This window comes from Neomonachus schauinslandi, chromosome 5, assembly GCF_002201575.2.
Source record: "Neomonachus schauinslandi chromosome 5, ASM220157v2, whole genome shotgun sequence".
NCBI classification, from domain to species: domain Eukaryota; kingdom Metazoa; phylum Chordata; class Mammalia; order Carnivora; family Phocidae; genus Neomonachus; species Neomonachus schauinslandi.
This window is the reverse complement of record NC_058407.1, coordinates 76,854,599-76,874,680: the sequence shown is the minus strand read 5'-3', so window position 1 is coordinate 76,874,680 and position 20,082 is coordinate 76,854,599. Positions and strand designations below refer to the sequence as shown.

Here is a 20,082-nt window from a genome sequence, read left to right as displayed (position 1 = left end):
AGGGTCGGGATACTGAGTCCCGCACTGGACTCCCCAATGGGTGTGGAGCCTGCTTAAGATTCTCTCTCCTCCTCTCTCTTTGTCCCTCCCCCACTAAAAAAATAGAATAAAATAAAAATGAAATCTAGAGATACAGTTATCTCAGACTGAGATAATTTTTTTCATGTATTGGAAAATTTGTATTCTTGATAAGTACATGTACATTTGAGCATTTAAGGGGTTCTTAATTTTTATCTACTAGCATTTCCTTATGCAGAATTGATAAAGTAGATAGTTAAGGATATAATTATTATTCCCCTCCATTCCCAGTTACCTTAGCTCTGAGAATCAACATCAACAACATATTAATAGATCATTACTGGGGGTGGGAACAAAAGAAAATGGGTCCAAAGGGACCTAGGATAGATTAATGATACTTCACACTTTTTCTTCCATTTTCTCATCTAACCCTCCTAATTCTTTTTTTTTTTTTTTTAAGATTTTACTTATTTGTCAGAGAGAGAGAGCACAAGCAGGGGGAGCAGCAGGCTCCCCACCAAGGAAGGAGCCTGATGTGGGACTTGATCCCAGGACCCTGGCATCATGACCTGAGCTGAAGGCTGAGGCCTAACTGACTGAGCCACCCAGGGATCCCTAACCCTCCTAATTCTTCAAGTAGAATTACTGTACTGTGTTATAGCTGTGGAAAGAAATTGAGTAGATAATAGATTTAAAAAAAAATCAGAAGCAGTTGTGTTCTTGTGTTAAGAAGACAGTTGGTTCCTGTAAATCTATTTATTTTCCAAAAAAATCTTGAGTCATTCCACCTTCAGCAAATACATAAACTGCTACAAATTAGAGCTTCCATTTAGAATAACTTCTCCTTTTTTTCTTTGGCCAGTCCATTCGACTATGATATTACAGGGACCAGTTCTCAGGGACAGAAGTAGAATAAACTCAATACTCAGGACACTTGGCTACTGAGATGCTTATGCACTGGAAAAATATGTTATCTGCCATACAAAATAACCATGGTATCTCTGAAGACCACAGTATTTGGAAAAGCGTTTTAGAACCAGCAATACTCAGTAAGTGTACAAGATATATGTATGCTCTCATTACTGTTCTTAAGCTTCAACCTCAAGATCAACCTGAAGACTCAAAGACATAAGATGGATGTGACTAAAGTGTGGTTTTATATTCTCTTTCAGTCATTTACTTTGAATTTTGTACAGTCTTTTCAAAAGTTAAGGATGCTCATAATTTTTCAACGTTTTGAGTACCTTATAAGGCATTTCATTGTGCAAGCAACATTGTATCATGAGCTCCAGTTTGCAATTTCCCTTCAGAATATATACACCTTGATTTATTTGTCTGATTTTCATTCCACAGATTAATTTATTTGAGGTTAACTATGCTAAGGTCAGATGTTTATTTTCTATTTCCCGTTGAGAAAAAAAAAATCCAAAAGAAAAACATGGCTGGGAAAAAAATGCAACCATAAAACCTGAATTTCACTGGACTAAAAAAAACCACCCAAAGTAAACTTTATTTCAGGAGTCAGCAGCATATTTTCAACCAGATTAGTCTCTGACATTCGGTTTTTCCCTGTTGCAAGATTTGAACCATCGTGTCACTAAAATGTACTGGGTGACACGGATTGGTCTGCTTCTTTACTTGTTTGGAATTGCCATTAACACCCAGCAAATAAGTCTTGCCACTTTCTTTTTGCATTTATACTCCTTCCCACCCATTTCAAAAAGCTTTGGAAAAAACTTCACATGCTGTTTAGGGAAATGGGACAGGCTCTCCAAAGAGGGCCAACTCAATTATCTGACCTCTCACAATGGATGACCTCTCCCCGTGATCCAGAAGGACTCCGCCCAATTGATTTTCCAAGAGAACTGAGAGTAAAATCCTGTTCTCTGATGCCCTCAGGAAATGAGTCATTTTAAGTGGCTGAATTTTCCTGGTTCCTGACAATTTAAAGGTTGGGAAATGTATTGAATTAAATACTTCTCTGCTCTTTGAAATAGAAAATGGTGAACATAATTTAACCCTTCTCAGAGGCCTGAGGTAACTCTGGTTTTTGTGGCAGATGGTGGGGAATTGCTTTGGAGTCAGAAGCCATGGGTGACTTTCTAGCTACGTGATTTTGAATTTATGTCTGTCCTTTCGCTGCTTTCTCTATAACAATAAGGTCAATAACATATGGACCTTCTGTGTGAACGAATGGGCTTCTGTGTGAATAAATGATGGGTATGTCTATACTCATCATCATACTTGTTCCACCACAAACAGTGTTTTGGGGTGAGTTGAAGGACCTCTGGGTGGTATTTTTTTGGCTCCATCTATAGCCCTAATGAACCCATACCAGGCTGAAGCTGCCAGGTCTCCTTTTCTCATATGGATTTCTCATCCTCCAAAAAAAAATCATTCTCTTCACTGCTGTCAATGGCCTTCGACTTGCTCCCATCAGTCAAAATAACGTCCGTTATTTCTTCATCACTAACCCAGGAGCACTCAAGTCATCTTGTATCCATCTGTCTCTCCTCTGCCGTGGGTTCTCAGATGTGAAGGACATGTGACTCTCTCCATTTTAAGAATGTAGGAATGTTCTCTGTGAAACCCTCATTCCAAAGCCTGGCAATCCATCATCTAAAGCAAACGATCCCCACAGGCACCAGAGCAATTTCCTCCAAGCCTTTTTGATATGCTCAACACCAAATGGAATTCCAGACACATGCAATTTTAAAAAAGCTACATCCAAGGCTGTAAGGAGATTCAAAGTACTGTGTGACAGATCAATGTGCACATGGAATCCTTATTGAAATGACACTTTGTGGCATGAACAGTACTCCGGTTGTTAGATCAACTTAGAAAAGGACAGCAGGGGGAGGGAAAAGTGTGTCCATATTCCTAATCAAGAACTGCCCATGAAGATCATGAAGGATGGGGACAGAAAGGGGCGCATATCCTGACTATCCACCTCAGGAATTGGTGGTCACCACTAGCAGGAAGTAGGGGTGTTTAACATCTTCTGATGCACAGGACAATACTGCATAATGAAGAGTTGTCCCATCTAAATAGTTGACAGCTCTCCCATTTGAGAAACACTGCTTGTTACTACGGAGTTGTCCTCGGACTCTAAGGGGATCTGTGATACTCTGTGCATTACATTCATTCGGTCTTTCAACAAACATTTTAACATTTATTGAGCACCTATGATGTGCTAGGCCCTCTGCTAAGGGCCCACAGCAATAAAGAAAAAGGAGTCCATGCTCTCAAGGAGGTCCTGTGGCAGAAGAGGGAGAGACAAGGACACCAAATTACTCTAATGCACTGTGATCAGAGCACACATGGCAGAAAGAGACAAAGCAGGAACTGGGCCGGGGGGGGGCGGGGATGGAGGGATGGGAGGTGGGTAGTACAAGCAGCAGGAGCCCATGGAAGGAGCCATGGTGCTCACCAAGGTGTTTCCAGGGGAGATGATGCTTTACCAGTGGGGCAGTAATAGTTGAGGGTCAGGGGAAGGGGAGGAGGGGATATAAGCAGGAAGAGGAAGGAAGGTGTTTCCAAGAGAGAAAGCAAAACCCAACAGAATGCAGGAAACATAATTTTTTACTCTGGCTTAAGCACAAACTGGAAAGGGGGCCAATAAAGGTCAAGGAGCTGGTTTTGGAGAGAAGGTGGTAAGGGGAGTTTCAAGTGCAGAGGGAAATCTGTGGAAACGTCCAGGAATCAGGTGGATAGACTGCTTTGATATGGGAAAGTTACATGGTGAAATTACAGCTTTGAGAGTTAATCAGCATACAGACGCTTTCTAAAGCCTTTGGAACTGAAGAAATCCCTTGGGAGGAAGGCAAAGCTTGAGAAGAGAAGGCCTAGCAGAAGAGCCTGAGAACTCCTCCATCAAGGGTTTGGAGGAGAGTCTAGAGAAACAGAAGGCAAACCAAGGCAGCATGGAAGCTGAAAAAGAATTCGCTCTAAGGAGGAGGGATCGTTCAACAAAATTAATGCTGCTGAGAGTCAAGTAATTTAACTCCCAAGCAGGGTCCTCCTCTGGAGTTCCCCGCGTGGAGGCAACTGGTGCACTTGCGAACAGTTCTGGGTGGTAGAGCAGGAACCACCCACGGCTGGTGGGGGGGTAACGAGAGGGAAATAAAGGAGAAGACACTGAGACTGGCAGGAAATTTCAACAGTCGAAAGGTGGGAACAGACAGACTGAATGGCAGGAAGGGGAAAACAAGAGATGCAGAGGCTGGTTTGCATACTTGTTTCAAGACGGCAGAGACTTGAGACTATTTAGAGTATTTCATTTACTTTTATTTATTTATTTATTTATGAGAGAGATAGAGGGGCGCCTGGGTGGCTCAGTCGGTTGAGCGTCCACCTCTTGATTTCAGCTCAGGTCATGATCTTGGGTCATGAGATCGAGCCCCGTGTTGGGCTCTACTCTCAGCAGGGAGTCAGCTTGAAATTCTTTCTTTCTCCCTCTCCCCCTGTTCGTGTGCATACTCTCTCTCTCCCCACCTCTCTCTAAAAAATAAATAAATAAATCTTTAGAGAGAGAGAGAGAGAGTGTGAGAGTGGGGAGGGGAGGGGCAGAGGAAGAGGGAGAGAGAATCTCAAGCACACTCCCTGCTGAATGCAAAGACCAACACGGGGCTCGATCTCACGACCCGAGATCATGACCTGAGCCAATATCAAGAGGTGGACGCTCAACCAACGGAGCCACCCAGGCGCCCTGAGAATATTTAAGTATGAATGGAAAAGTGCCCAGAGAAGTGGATAAAGTGAAGGCTTTAAAGGAAGGGTTTTAAACAAAATCTCTGAGGAGCTGGGAAACAAAGGACAGGAGAAGGGCAAGATAGGTCTGGGGGCAGTATGTTGGTGGTGACTGCACTCTTAGGTGGGGTGGCCAGGGAAGGCCTTGTTGACAAGATGACCTAGTAGGGAGCCCCGAAGGAAGGGAAGGAGGCAGCTTTTAGAGAGGGAGGGGGTATTCTGGGAAGAGGGAACCACAAATTCAGAGTCCCTGAAGCCCCACGTGGCTGGAGCTGAGCCGGCAAGAAAAGTAGCAGGAGGTGAGGTCTGAGAAAGACGGTGCGGGGCCTGGAGGCAGCTGCAGGGGCTCTGAGAGATAGGAATCTACGTGAGACACACACGGTGGGCAGTGGAGGTGGAGAGAAGTGGTCAGATTTGGGACATGGATAACATTTAATGAGTTTATCACTGCCGGGTATTAGGCACAGCTTTGAACTTTCCATAGGAGTTACCTTGTAATATTCCAACCTCCTATGTTGTCACTTTAACAGAAAATCTAAATGATACTGTTAAAATGCTCATATCTGCTTATGTAAAAAATTATAATTAAGCCGGGGTCGCGGATGCTGTCTCCCACCACCCAGACACCACTCCCATCTGAGGGGTTTGTTTCCCCATCTGCTGACAGCTCACAGCCTGGACTTCTCTGGGCATGGGGCTCAGCCTCACCCAAGGTTCATGAGGGGACGTAAAGGTTCCATCTCTTGCCTTCATTCATGGCCATCCTGGGGGGCCCTCGAAGCTCCAGGGCTTCCTCAGGGGTCAGCCGAGGCCCTGGAACTGCACTGCCTATCATCTCTCCCTCTGCCCATCCTGCTCCCCTGGCTTCCTTCCCTAGCATTCCAGAGAGCACTTCTCACTGGACTGCCTGCTTGCAGATCCCTGCCTGGGATTCTGTTTCCTGGGGAAGCACGGCGAGTTCTTGAAGTGAAAGAGTGGTGTAAGGCAGGAGGAAAAAACACCAAAAAACCAGACAGCGAAATATGCTTCAATAGAAATGACAGAACCATAAGTATGGTCACGAAATTCTAGTTTTCTAAATGAAATAGTGTTTAACTTCTTGGATTTAATGAATAAAACTCCCAGACTTAATTAACACAAAATAAATAGAGGGAGGTTCTAATTTCATCAACAAACAAATAAAAATAATTTCAAGTGTCTATCTGTGATACTGGGAAGTATATTTAGACTTTTATAAATGAAAATACCACACGGACAGAAGAGCCCATCTCTACTTGTTAAATCTGGTTAACAAATGGTCCTAGAATTTTAATTGTTTCCAGAAATACATGGCAGCTGGTATCCAAGGTCACTTTTACTCATAAGAGTTATTTTAAATGTTCACTTAAAATAGGCTGTGTAATGAAGGACTTTTAAAATAACCATTAAATCCTGATTTAAAAAAAAATGTTCAAACTCCAGCCGCTTTATAGATAGCATTTTTCAAAGGAATTGTAATAATTTTATTGATATACTCAGGACATCAGTGAATGGGGGGTTAATTACACATGGTTAGATTCTTTAGACTCTAATGATACGATGTTTCCTCGATTCTTTTATTACTTCCTTTTTTCCACATAGACTTACCCAGTCTAATGGAATCTCCTTGCAGAGTTCCAGTTATCCACACAGGAGGGAATGCAAAGAATGCTATCTCTGTCAATGGTTACTATAATCATGATGAGTCTCTATTTTATGCATTAAAAAATTCTAATCAGAAAGATTTTAGTTCTATCCTTTCCCACGTGGAAGGCAATTAAATAGAACTAGTAGAGATGTCTTCGGGACAGGAGCATTAAAAGAACATTTCTTCCCCTTTAATTATGCCAATAAAAGAGTCTGGTCAAGGGCGCCTGGGTGGCTCAGTTGGTTAAGCGACTGCCTTCGGCTCAGGTCATGATCCTGGAGTCCCAGGATCGAGTCCCGCATCAGGCTCCCTGCTCGGCAGGGAGTCTGCTTCTCCCTCTGACCCTCCTTCCTCTCATGCTCTCTGTCTCTCATTCTCTCTCTCTCTCAAATAAGTAAATAAAAAAAAAATCTTAAAAAAAAAAAAAAGAGTCTGGTCAAGGACTTCTACCCTCTTTCTTTCCCTTCAGATTTTCTGTTTAGAACATCAACAACAGATATATTGGGAGTGCGTAAGGCCGCTCTAAGGGTCCCATGGCTGCCCAAGCACATTTGAGTGCCATCGGGGAAGAGTAATGCATCTCCTGCTTGATAGGAGTATGGGAGGATGGAAATCTTAGATGATTTACTGTGTATTTCATGTTGAAACCATACCCGTGAAGAGAAAACAGCAGTCTTGGCTGACTGAAGATCACAGCCCTTGTATCAGGACAGAATACTGCACAGGGCTGATATCTAATCACCTGGGATGCATTAGTGAATCTGAGTATGGGGGTGCTTATTATAGTGGGCTGGCAGGAAGAGGGCATCTAAGTGAACAAATGCTCCGTGGAATATGGGATAATTTGCTGCTGACAGTAGGGAGACCTTCCTGACCCACCTGGACAAAGTGAACTCTATTCATTCCCAGGTGCAGGGCTCTTGATGGCCAGCCCATTTTAACCAACCAGTAACTGAGTCATGCAGGGGTTTTAAATATAAGATGAGAAACAATTTCCATGACTCTATCACCTATAGTGAAATCTCTTTTAAAACAGTCTCTTCACTATGTCGTCAGATTTCTAGATGTTCTCTATTCTCTGCAAAACATATTGGTGGATACCCACAACTTAATAAACTTTCTCTATAAACATGGGCCTTTTTGATTCTGTGAGTTGAGTTGTATGACTAAAAGACAGTTGTGTTTGTTAACAAATTTATGGCAGTTGTAGTTTTTATTGCAATTGTACCATGTAATGAAATATCTTGCAAACTGATATAGATGTGAAAAAAGAGAGTTGTATTTCTATGAAAACTATGTAAATACTCTAGAAATACTCAAAAAAGGGAATTTGCTCAAGAAATTGCTGTTGATTAGATGTAAAGTATCTGTAAAAAAACTATAGGAGAAAAATCTCACAGTCATTACATTTTTATTCCACTTTAAAGTTTGAAAACCTGATCATCAGAGAAAGGACTTATGTGTGTGATTTTTGCAGACTATAATCATTAGACTCTTAACCCAAAGGAAAAAGCTTGGTTTGACATTTGAAGATTGGTGAATGGATGTACATGGGAAACTTTAGGGTACAATAAAATCATTCAAGAGTGTGTATAATTTATTTTATGATTCTCCCCTTTTAACTGATGTTTTAAGCTGATCAACAAACCTCTGGCCAAGTACACATTTAGTATCTGCTGCACGTTATCCAGGTTGGGCCACGATCTCGCTCTTTGGGCTTACTGGACAAATTATTTCATGGGTTATTTTGTGCAGGAAGAGCTGAGATATTGGGTGGTCCCTGGAATTTCTACTCCACTCACATGAGATGGAATGGTAGAAACTTTTCCAGGTTTTTGTTTTGTTTTAAGATTTTATTTATTTGAGAGAGAGAGAGAGAGAAACAGCATGAGAGGGGAGAGGGTCAGAGGGAGAAGCAGGCTCCCCGCTGAGCTGGGAGCCCAACGTGGGACTTGATCCCAGGACTCCAGGATCATGACCTGAGCCGAAGGCAGTCGCTTAACCAACTGGGCCACCCAGGCGCCCCACTTTTCCAGGTTTTAAACAATGACCAGAAAGCTTTGGAGGCATACGGCAGATCTACCAGTGGTGTTCTGATTCTGAACCAAATAGAATCCCAAACTTTATACAACCTGGAACAGGTATAAACATCACAGCTGCCCCTCCCAGCAAGGCAAAGGTAACACTTGTGTTCATTAAGGATTTAAGAGTTCTGCCATTTTCCTTTGCTGATTTGGGTCTTAATCTGAACCTGAAACTTCAGCTGCAGCATTTTCCAAGGGAGATTTCCCTTGCACTGCAGAAATAGAATAAATGAGGTACACTGAAAGGGAGGAGAAGTTAGTATACTTCCATCTTGTTTAAAAAATAAAATAAATAAAATAAGGTTGCGGCGCCTGGGTGGCTCAGTCGGTTATGCGGCCGGCTCTTGATTTCGGCTCAGATCGTGATCTCAGGGTTCTGGGATTAAGCCCTGCATTGGGCTCCCTGCTCGGCAGGGAGTCTGCTCCAACATTTTTTCTCTCCCTCTGACTCTGCTCCTCCCATCCCCCGAAATAAATAAATAAATCTTTAAAAAAACAAAGAAGGTTTAAAAGAAACAGAATATTCATGTCATATATAATTACCAATTTAATGTAGCATTATTTCTAGAATTGTAAGCCAGCCAAAATGATATTGGTATAGATAAAAACCCTAATGACTAATTTCATCATTGCCTTTGGGATCTACACAGTCATTACGATAGAAATGGATAATTGTGGGGACTGATTTCAGATAATAGCACCGCTAGCCCTGCATTTCCCTAATCATTCTTTCTTGCTGTGTGCAAATATGGAAAATATCAAATATACTGAAAGTTGAAATAGAGATAAGGTAGTTGGGAGAGGGGAGAATTCCTGTCTCAGCAACTTCAGCAAAGAAAAAGCAATATCAAAATTAGGGCAATCTAGGATGCCTGGGTGGCTCAGTCGGTTTAGCATCCGACTCTTGATTTCAGCTCAGGTCATGATCTCAGGGTCATGAGTTCGAGCCCCATGTTGGGCTCCGCACTGAGCATGGAATCTGATTGAGATTCTCTCTCTCTCTGCCCCTCCCCCTCTGCCCCTTGTGTGCATGCTCTCTCTCCAAAAAAAACTAAATTAAATTAAATTTAAAAAATAAGGGCCATCTTCCAGTCACCTAGGATGAATAATCATCAAAATGATGAATAGTCCTGGTATTTTCCTTTTCTCTCTAACACAAGGAGTGACAATTTAAATTAAAAAGCAAAACAAAACACCCATTGAAAATTCACCACAGAGGTATCCACACAGAAATGATGCTACTTAAATCAGAAGTATTTTGAGCCTGGTCTGAGAGGATGAAATATTTCTCTAATTACTATGCAGTGTATTTATAGCTTTAATTGTTTTTTCCCCACTTCTTAATGCTTTCTTCCAGAAGTACAGTTGCTGAAGCAAACATTTATTTTTATTGTTTCATGGGAAAAAAGCGGTAGTACCCAACCAGCTACTATAATTCTGTAAAATCGGCTACTGGAGAATTTTATATAATTTGTATCTTCACCCCAAGGTGTGCCTTAGGATCTGCCTTATTTTTTCTGTTTGAACTTGACAGAAAACAGTCTGTTAGAATGCAATAAATTTTAAAGGATACTGATAATACTTTCTTTCAACCACTATTTTTCAGGCAAATTTACTGCTCTCTTCTCTTCAAGAATGCCATCTAAAATCCTGAAACATTAATTAATCATTACACCAAAACATACTTTATTTGTACCCTTGAAGGAATATATGCCTCTTTAAAAATGACATCTCCTCATTGCAAAAATAATACATGTTCACTGTAGAACATCTGGAACACAAAATAAAGTACAGAGAAAAGAATTAAACCATAATCTCACCAACTAGAGATAAGTACTGTAAACATTTGGGTAAATTGGCTTCCAGGGAAAGAATATAATTCTTTATTAAATCTTAAAAATGATCTTCTATTCCTTAATAAAACTTCTTTTCCTCAATAAAAAGTTTTGTTACAATTTTCCTCTGGGACTTGCATTTCTTATATCTTTGGAAAAGTATCTGACAGTGAACTTGATGTGCACAGCTTAAAATTTTGGCTGTATTGAATATTACCTAAGAGAGCCTAAAGTCTAAAAGAATTTGATTTATGAACAATATACTTATGTAAGATCATTGTTCAAAAGGATAATTTTAAAAATCAGGTCAGTTACTTTAAGAATGATGATTTCAAACTAAGCTTTGAGATAATCCTCGTATGTGCTTGAGGGAAATGTAGATGTGTTCAGTATATATACTTTATTTTTTTCTAGGTCAAATTTCTCATTTTTAAAAAAAGATTTTATTTTATTTATTTGACAGAGAGAGAGAATGCAGGGGGAGTGGGAGAGGGAGAAGCAGGCTCCCTGCCAGCAGGGAGCCCGATGCAGGGCTCGATCCCAGGACTCTGGGAGCATGACCTGAGCTGAAGGCAGATGCTTAACGACTGAGCCACCCAGGCGCCCCAGTATACATACTTTAATGTGTCCCAAAGCAGAACAGTATCAGAAAATTCAGCCAAATGTGGGCCAATCTCTAGGGGCATGGAAACCTCTTTAAAAAGCTTCTGTGAGCCCCATAGTACAATAAAAGAGAAGACTCATGTTTCTTTGTTTTGCCCACGTTTGGAGACTCTGAGGCTATATATAGTTCTCGTGCCCACATGTTGCAGGTTAAAGACATTCATCATGTGGAATCTTTTAGATAAGATCATCTTGAAAGTAAGAGTTGAAATTTTGAATACTCAAGAGCAGTCTGCCGCTGGTAACGCAGGCTTGATTTTGTGGTTTCTCTTAAAGTGACAACTTAAAGCTATATTTTGTACAGTCTCTTCCAAATGAATACAAGGAGAGGAGTACAAGGAGAGTGCCAGGGCTGTTCATATATATATACGCACATACACATATATATTTGCACACACACACACACAGAGGCATGCGCACCCCTTATTAACATATTCCCAATATGGTAATCAAGTGTCTTCTAGTTTTCCGTCTATTTAATACAACTATCAGGGTGTTTCATTTCTATACTCAGATGTCTTCATATAAATCCTTTCTGACGATGGGAAGCCTAAAGTGGGAAGACTTCATTGGAATACCCAACTCTTGTTTGCCTGCGTGTGTGTATTCGACCAAGCGTCACTTCACTGAGTAGTGGGTAGCAATGGAAACTTTTGCAGGAAAACACCAAGAATTAGAAGCAAGGCAGAATTAGCACATTCACAACAGACCTGAACACGGAGCCGAAAGATGGAGAGTCCAGGATCCTTACACCTCCAAGGAGATGTCCACTGTCCCCCCAGCGCACACTGGGAGGGCGAGTGAATGAACAAGAGCCTGAGAAGCACAGCGGCGGTCAATTGTGTGCTGCTTACCTGAGGGCCGTTCTGTAGTGGTAGATCGCTTCCCGGGTCCGACCCTGGTCCTTCAGGAAATTGGCGTAGTTGTAGTGAACCTTGGCATTGTGGGGCAGGGTTTGAACTCCAGACCTACAATTAATACATTTAAAGAAAAGAAAAAAGAGCAACAAAGAACTGTATTTAGGAGCATCATTGGTTTCTTTCATATTTTACTCAAGTTTCATGAACCTGCATTCGGAACGTCCGTTATATCCATCTAAGTCAGGTTTTTCAGAATTTATGAATTATGTGACTTACTAAACATGCTTCTGTGGAAAACAATGAAGGCAGTGGGTGGTGTGCACAACTAAACAAACATGCTAACTTGATAGGAAGCAGAGGTGGCGGCACGGGGTGATAGATTATTCTCTGCAGAACAAACCTGCATGCTCAGGTTCATTCAGTTTTTTTTCCTTCCTTGCTTCTTTTGTGCACTTATAACCTTCCTTAAAAAAAAAAGTTGAGAGTGTCTACAAAAATAAATCATGACAAGAGGGATGACTGTAGACTGGCCTCCCTATTAAGTTTTATTGGAAGTTAACATTTCCCATGTACCCAAGCCTGGGCTAATTAAAAATAAATAAATAAATAAATGCAAGTATAATTATTTTACAAGTTGCTGATAAGGAAGTGAGATTTTGCTCAAAAAGGTAAAAACCCTGCTTCCATGGCCACTGTGTTAGTCTGCTTGGGCTGCCATAAGCAAATGCCTGGGGAATCCCTACAGGATAGCAGTGAAGCTTTGAAGATGATTCCAGGGGCAGGTAGGGCAGGAGAGGATCCGTTTCTTGTTTGTAACTAGCCCACATGTTTAACCTGCACAAGATTATACAGCTGGTCCAGTGGAAGAGGTGGGATTCTAGAGGATTCTAGCTTGGGTTCTAGAGTCCCTCGTTCCCTCAACATGCAGGCAGGTGGTGACAGGGGAATGATGGAAGATGGGCTGGAGGGCCACTTGGAAAGAAAACTCCCAGACCGTGCATGGATGAAATGTGGGAGGCGGACAGCTGATGAGAGAGAGCAAGGAGAAAAGCAGGACAACCTAGCTTCGGGGCAACTCTAAAGCACTACTACCTCTCCCACGTAACATACTTTCATTTAGTTTTGAAAGGTAAGATCAACAGAAGGGTTTCATACAAAGTGTTAAAGATCTCTTGGGGAAATATGTAAGGGCTTTGTGATCTTTGTTGAACCTTCCCTAAAATAACCAGTTCCTTAGGACCAGCAAAGATAGTCCCAACTTAAAACCCACTGGCTGGCCACCCGAGGAACTCTCCAGAGGACAGAACTTACAGGGAGTGCAGGAGCCTAGAGACTGACCCGAGGGCAACATCATCTGAAGGCAGCAGACTCCAAACTTAGGCAGGCTGCTTCGGTGCCCGCAAAGGTAGGGCAGGTGGCTAGGATTTTGTGGTGGCTGGGGCATGGCTGAACACAGACTAAATCTGTCTCAGGAGCAGTTAAAGCCCAGATCGCCATCCTGACCCTGAACACCCAAGTGACTTTTTTCATTATTCCTTCCCCATTCCAGCAAAAGACAGGAGTTTTACTCTCTGGAAAAGCTGAGCTAGAGAGATCCTGTACTCGGGAATGACAGGTACCACCGAGGGAAGGGAGAAGGGTGGTACCTCAAAGGTAGCTTAGGTGAAGATTTGCATTCTGAACACTGGGATCTCAGTTTCCCCTCTTATAAAGCTCTCTGAATATTGGCATCCGGTATTGGACCCCCAGGGAGGAGACAGGAGAAATTGTCTCAGTAGAAACGGATGCACCCAAGACAAAAGATTGACAAAGGCCGACGTTCGGGTGCTCCCGTGAAACCCTCGGTATCCTTCAGTCACTCTGTGGTGAGACCCTACAGCTGCCACAGAAAGCCAGGATTTTAATGGAATATTTAAAATGGATAGTACGCAAAGTGAATTGAGTCACCGGGGAAGAGTCTGGGTCAGAGTGCTAGTAACGGCTTAAAAAACATTCCAATGTCTACCCAGGAAAATTTCTGATTTTTCTATCCAGAAATAAGTAGTGCATAGTACAAGGCAGATTTTAAAGGTAACTTTGATGTCAGCATGGACGTAACTGGCATATTGGAATTGATCCCTCCCTCTGTGTGATTAACATGGTGACTCTAATTTATGTATCACCCGAGGAACAGACAATTAGGCCTGTGGAAACATGGTCCTTGCGAAGATCGGGGCATTGTTCAGTGATGGCCAGAGGAAGTAATGATATTCGTAACAGGCAAGCAGATGTGGGTGGGGTCACCGGAATCCGAAGAACACACTGCTTTTTCCATTGTTGTTTTTGACCTTTATGTTCTCTCTGTGGTATTTTTCTGCTATGTTTTTCCAGTCTCTCATTTTACAATGAGTCGTTTGTGGAAAAGGGGAAATAAGCAACTGGCCAAAGGCAAAAGTTTCCACGTAGCTGTAACTGGCCAGGCGGCTTCTGCTTCCAGAGCCAGTGCCCTCCTTTTGCTTTACAGATGCTACTATTTCATAGCACAGTCGTTTCGGTGGAAACAGCAGCTTACATATATTTACTCTACAAAGACCTGTAGTATTCATTAAGGATGCAGTTGGAGCTCCATCCCCGTTCATAATCCCAATGCTGATTACAAAGAAAAATCTCCTTTCAGCTCAGGATCTTCATTCATGTACCTCACATTTCTCCCTCACACCTCTCATTGGTACAACACTTGAAAAATAACAAACATGACTCAAAAGCCTCTTCTCTCCAAGTTTATAGAACATCAATTTGTTTTGTTGGCATTGCTGGACAATAGGTCACGAGAACCATTCCCGAATTCCTGATGAGAAAACAAACATTAAAACAAATAATAATAATGAGCGGTGTTCAGCCAGAGGTTAACAGGAAAGGAAAGTAAGAAGGATTTGTGATTCTCTTCAACGTTGACCCTGCTATGACCTGAGGGTGCACAATGCCACGTCCAGAATGCCTAGTACTCACGGGACAGAATGCTCAGTCTGAACCAAGTTCCAGGCTAAGCACTCATTTCCCCGGATTGTCTCCTTTTATCCCTTCAATAACCTACTGGATGGGTAGAATTATGGTACCTCCCACACCACAGATAAGAACACTAAAGTTCAGAGAGATGAAGACCTTTCTCTAAAGTTTACAGACCGAGAAAAGTAGTGGAGCAGAGATTTCAACCAAGGCCAATACATGGTCAGAACCATTCCTGAAGCTGATCAACATGTGACGCTAAACCAGAAAGGTACCACAGGACATAGTAACGTTATAATTTCACTATCACAATGTTTATCTCATTGCTAAGCAAACTATGGCTTTGTGGGCCACAGGGCGCCAATGTGTTTACCTATTATCTTTGGCATCGTTCCCGAGACAACAGCAGGGTTGAGTCGTTGCAAAAAGACACTATATGGTCCACAAAGACTAAAATATTTACCATCCACTCCTTTACAAAAGAATTTGCCAATCCTCAGTACATATTCTTGGCCCTGGGAGGTTGGCTGATCTCTCTGGCTTAGCAATTCAGAAAGGAAGAAACAGAAATGTGTTCCCTACAGAGATGGAGAATAATCTAGGCCAGAAATTCTTAATTGATGGTCTGTGGATCACTTAAATAGTTCATGAATGGGATTCAGAGAGACACTTAACTAGATGCCAATAAAAGAAAAATGTGCTCTCTGCCTTTTCAGGTATTTCGAAGATTTGGGGCATAAAGGGGATTTTACCAAAATGTGTTATTACAGTATTACTTACTCCAAACAAATGCAAAATTCGGGGCTGTTACCAGGCCCAGCTGGAGCTGTGCAGTGACCCTCTTCCCAGGTTAGGCTACCAGAACAGTTCCTTGTTATAAAGAATTAAAGAAAATATAGCTTGCAGCTATGATTAGGAACCAACCCCTCCCTCTCGCTCTCTCCCCCTCTCTTTTTTTTTAAATACTGGGCTTAGTTTTAGTTAGAAAACATAAAGTAAAAAATCAGCATAGCAAGGCTTATGTATTCTTTTATATCAAATCCGGGTTCAAAGCCTGGCTTCTCCTCTTCACAGCTAGTTCAGCTTGGACCAATTACTCTCTCCAGGCCTCTGATAAGACACAAGTGCGGCTTCTTAGGCTGTGTGCAAGCTTCTTGCCTGTGGACTACAAAGCTGTGAGGGGGGCCTTGCATCTGTACCTCCTAAAAATACATCACACGGTGGGATCTTTTTTGTAAGAGGACGCCTTGGCTGGAAAGGCTGGGCCTTGACGGAAATTTGGATTTTCTCCAACACAAAGGTCTGTCCTAAGATACTCTGTAAGACTGTTCATAGTACTGCCAAGCAAAACCACCCCGTGTAATAAGAGAGGCCTTAATGAGACCCTATGTCCAAGGAACGGTCAATGAGTTCATTGTTTAGAACAGAGGAGAAGCCAGATGGGCTTCTGACAGGGGCATCACCTTATCTAGAATTTTAACAAATTTTTCTTACTCAAATCAGCCAGTTCTTGGTTTTGATCACTGTGGCTAATTTAGGTTGTTTTCATCTTTCTGTACGCAGCTCAGGTCTATAAGGGAACAGTTCTTGAAGGCCTGGGTTGTTCTTAGCAGCCTGCTTGTACTTACACAGTGTCCTGCTGCCTCTGTCTACCACCTGCTATGTTATGTTAAAATGTGTTTATGTGTCTGACCCCCATGCAGACTTTCAGCTCATCTACAGATAATCTCTCTCTCCCCCTTCCCGCCTCCCACCACCTCTCTCTCATACCCTAGAACATAGTGCACAGCAATAATTTGAAAACCTTACATAGTGTTTGTTGTACTGCCTTATGCATCTTTCACATACTCATTTATTCTTACACTACACCCCAAATAGAAACATTATTATTATTCTTTTAAGTTTCAAAATAAAGAAACTAAGGCATGGAGTGATTAGGTACCTTGCCCAAGGTCACACAGCTATGAAATGGTGGTACTTGGAGAGGAGCCAGAAAGTCTAACTCCAGTCCCCATACTCAATCCAGTAACTCTATCTTCCTTCAAAGATTCTTGGTAAATGTTCGTTTCAACTGATTCGAGCATGACTCAGCACCGATGAATACATGCAAACATCTGGTTTTAGAGAATAAAGAATATTCTTAAAGTCTCAGATGCTTAAATCTTTTCTTGGGACATACATAAATTGTAATAGGCAAAGTTTTCTAAAAACTATCAAAAGCTTTGATTTGCACGTTATACAAAATTCCATTTGATCACCAAAGGCCTCCTGGGGCACAAAACCTCTTCAAGCACATATGTAGAATGGCTGTGTTTTAGTAATCAGCTGTCACTACATACTTTCATCTAAAAAAAAACAGAAGCCTCTGGATGCAAGGTCAATGAGCTTTTTGTTTATCTGTTTTTAAACTGGCATCAGCCTTAGAGGATTTGAACATGAACTTGTTATCCTTGAAATAAACTGCTGCCTGCCAAAATCCACCCCCAAAGTTGCTCTGATAAAGCAGTAAACATCATCAGAAGACCCAACCTCTGTTAGTACCTTGATTCAAGCAAAGGGCTTAATACAGGGTGGAACAATTTTAAGGTCTCTCATAAAAGCACTGACTGCTGAAAGCAAAAGAAAAAAAAATTCAAGCCAACAGAGACTAAGGGGAAGTTGTATTGCTGAACTTCCATGCCCCTGTGTTTACAGAATGACCTCCGCATGGTTAGCAAGAGGGAACAAGTCCACTGTGGTCTGGGAGAACTGCCAGGTAAAGGGATGTGACAGAGAATGAATAGAATCTGGGATCTTAAGGTGAAAAAATATTCATAAAAAAATCACCAGGTCTCTACAGTACCCACTGTGGTAATGATGATGACCATGACGATATAGTAATAATAAATAAGCTAATAAGACATGCGTGTACCGGGGCGCCTGGGTGGCTCAGTTGGTTAAGCGACTGCCTTCAGCTCAGGTCATGATCCCGGAGTCCTGGGATCGAGTCCCACATCGGGCTCCCGGCTCAGCAGGGAGCCTGTTTCTCCCTCTGACCCTCTCCGCTCTCATGCTGTTTCTCTCTCTCTCTCAAGTAAATAAATAAATAAATAAATAAATAAATAAATAAATAAATAAATAAAAAGACATGCGTGCCAGGGGTGCCTAGGTGGCTCAGTCGGTTAAGCATCTGCCTTCAGCTCAGGTCATGATCCCGGGGTCCTGGGATCGAGCCCTGCATCAGGCTCCCTGCTCAGCGGGGAGTCTGCTTCTCCCTCTCTCCCTGCTCGTGGGTACGGGCGTTCTCTCTCTCTCTCTCTCAAGTAAATAAATAAAATATTGGGGAAAAAAAAAGACATACATACCAAACTAATTTTTTTCTATTAAGAAAAAAGTTAAACTGCCAAGTAGCAAAATCAAATATGTTGTTTTAAGATAGTAGAAGAGTGCAGTGAACATTTGTCTTATTTGTTCATTCATTCATTCATTCATTCATTCATTCATTCATTTGTTCGTTCGTTCTTGGCAGCTATAGTCTGTGCCCCTCCTCAAGTACTTGGATTTCCTGTGGGGAATTCACTCTTGCCTCACTCTGTGAAGTCTCAGTGGAACCCCAATATGCTTGGCCTAACTCCCTGGAAGTCAGAGGGGCTTCTTTGGCCAATCACTCATTCTAGTGCCCTGGTGGAGACAAAGGGCAGGCATGTGACATACAGCTCAAGCTCAGCCAGAGGACTTAATTTTTCCAAGGCTTTGATGTGAAGATAAAAAATACCTGGTGTAAGTTTACTTATTTGTTCCTGGGTGGGCGCTCGAGTGCTCTCAAGACAGATTATCCCGAAGCCTGTTTCCTGTCTGCTCTGTGCCAACTCCTATAGTGGCCCTTCAATTCTGTGCACCTTCCTCTACTCTTCCAATATTTTCCTTTTTCCCAAGCGATCCCAACTCTGTTTCCGTTGTTTGCTCCCAGAGTATAAGTGTTGGGTATCAGCTGAGCAGAGAACCAAGTAAAAACCACACTGACTGAATTGTGTAACTGGGTCGTAAGTGAGGACAGAAGCTGGAAGACGGCACAGACTGGGAATCCCTGGAAACCTGGAAAAATCCTGTTGGGATCCTGGTGGGGCAGTGCCAGGGAGCCCAGGTGAAGGTCATTATGCATTAGTGAGGTGCCCTAAGGTCCAGAAAACACGGCACGACGAACAACAGTCCCGAAGAATGTTTATACTTTACGACAAGTTTAGGGCTTTCAGGTGACGTTGTTATATTCAGAAACAGCTTCTATACCACACAGAAACCTACCAGGAGATGAGAAAAGTCTTCCATTTCTTTGTTCACAATTAATGTTCAGAATAAAGCAACTAGATCACAGATCACAACTTAATGTCCTGGAAGAGTCTAAAGAAAATGTCCTGCGTTCCTCTTCCTTCCTGCTGGGTGCTCACATTTCTCATTGACTTGTCTGCATAATGAAGTTAGGCTTATCATTTCTTTTTGTTTATAGCTGATTTTACAGCCCAGCTCATCATTACGACGGTTCCACAGACCCAGAAACCTTCCCATGAACCTTATTTTCATAAATTCACTTAGAATGAGCTCACATTAAACTTTATTGAATACCATTTAAAAAACTAAAGCTAAAAATCTCAAATAAAATTACATCTTCCACTTAAAACTTTACTTAAAAAAAAAAAACAAAACAAAACCAAAAACCCGTGGGTTTGGGGCGCCTGGGTGGCTCAGTTGGTTAAGCGACTGCCTTCAGCTCAGGTCATGATCCTGGAGTCCCAGGATCGAGTCCCGCATCGGGCTCCCTGCTCGGCAGGGAGTCTGCTTCTCCCTCTGACCTTCCTCCCTCTCATGCTCTCTGTCTCTCATTCTCTCTGTCTCAAATAAATAAATAAATAAAAATCTTTAAAAAAAAAAAAAAACCAAAAACCCGTGGGTTAATGATTATTGCCAGACCCATGTTATCTCATTTGTTTGGAAACAAATATGTAAGCAAAGAAATGCATGGGAAGAGATTTGCTTTTCTCCATCTAATCGTACCTGAACAGGGACTCTCTTGACAGCCAAATTTCATTCTGCTTCACAGTTTTCCAGGAGAAAAGCAATAATAGCAGCACAGTGCACACGGTCAGCGTGGTGGCCCCGCATCGATTCAGCCAAGTGCAGAGCTTCCTCAATCCGTGCACAAAAAGGATGCAGTAGCCCATGCTGGGAAACAGAGGGAGAGAGGCAGG

The 20,082-nt window shown here is 42.1% G+C and overlaps 1 protein-coding gene across 2 annotated transcripts in view; it reads right to left on the bottom strand.

The window, feature by feature from the left end:
- The window catches only part of TMTC1 (transmembrane O-mannosyltransferase targeting cadherins 1), a 255,645-nt gene that overhangs the window by 51,940 nt on the left and 183,623 nt on the right, over nucleotides 1-20,082 (bottom strand). For both annotated transcript variants that reach the window (XM_044914902.1, XM_021690623.1), the window contains 2 exons: nucleotides 19,889-20,056; nucleotides 11,870-11,983 (listed from right to left, as the gene is read on the bottom strand). In XM_044914902.1, coding sequence (XP_044770837.1) covers nucleotides 11,870-11,983; nucleotides 19,889-20,056 — 282 coding nt within the window. The remainder of the gene's footprint in view (nucleotides 1-11,869; nucleotides 11,984-19,888; nucleotides 20,057-20,082) is intronic.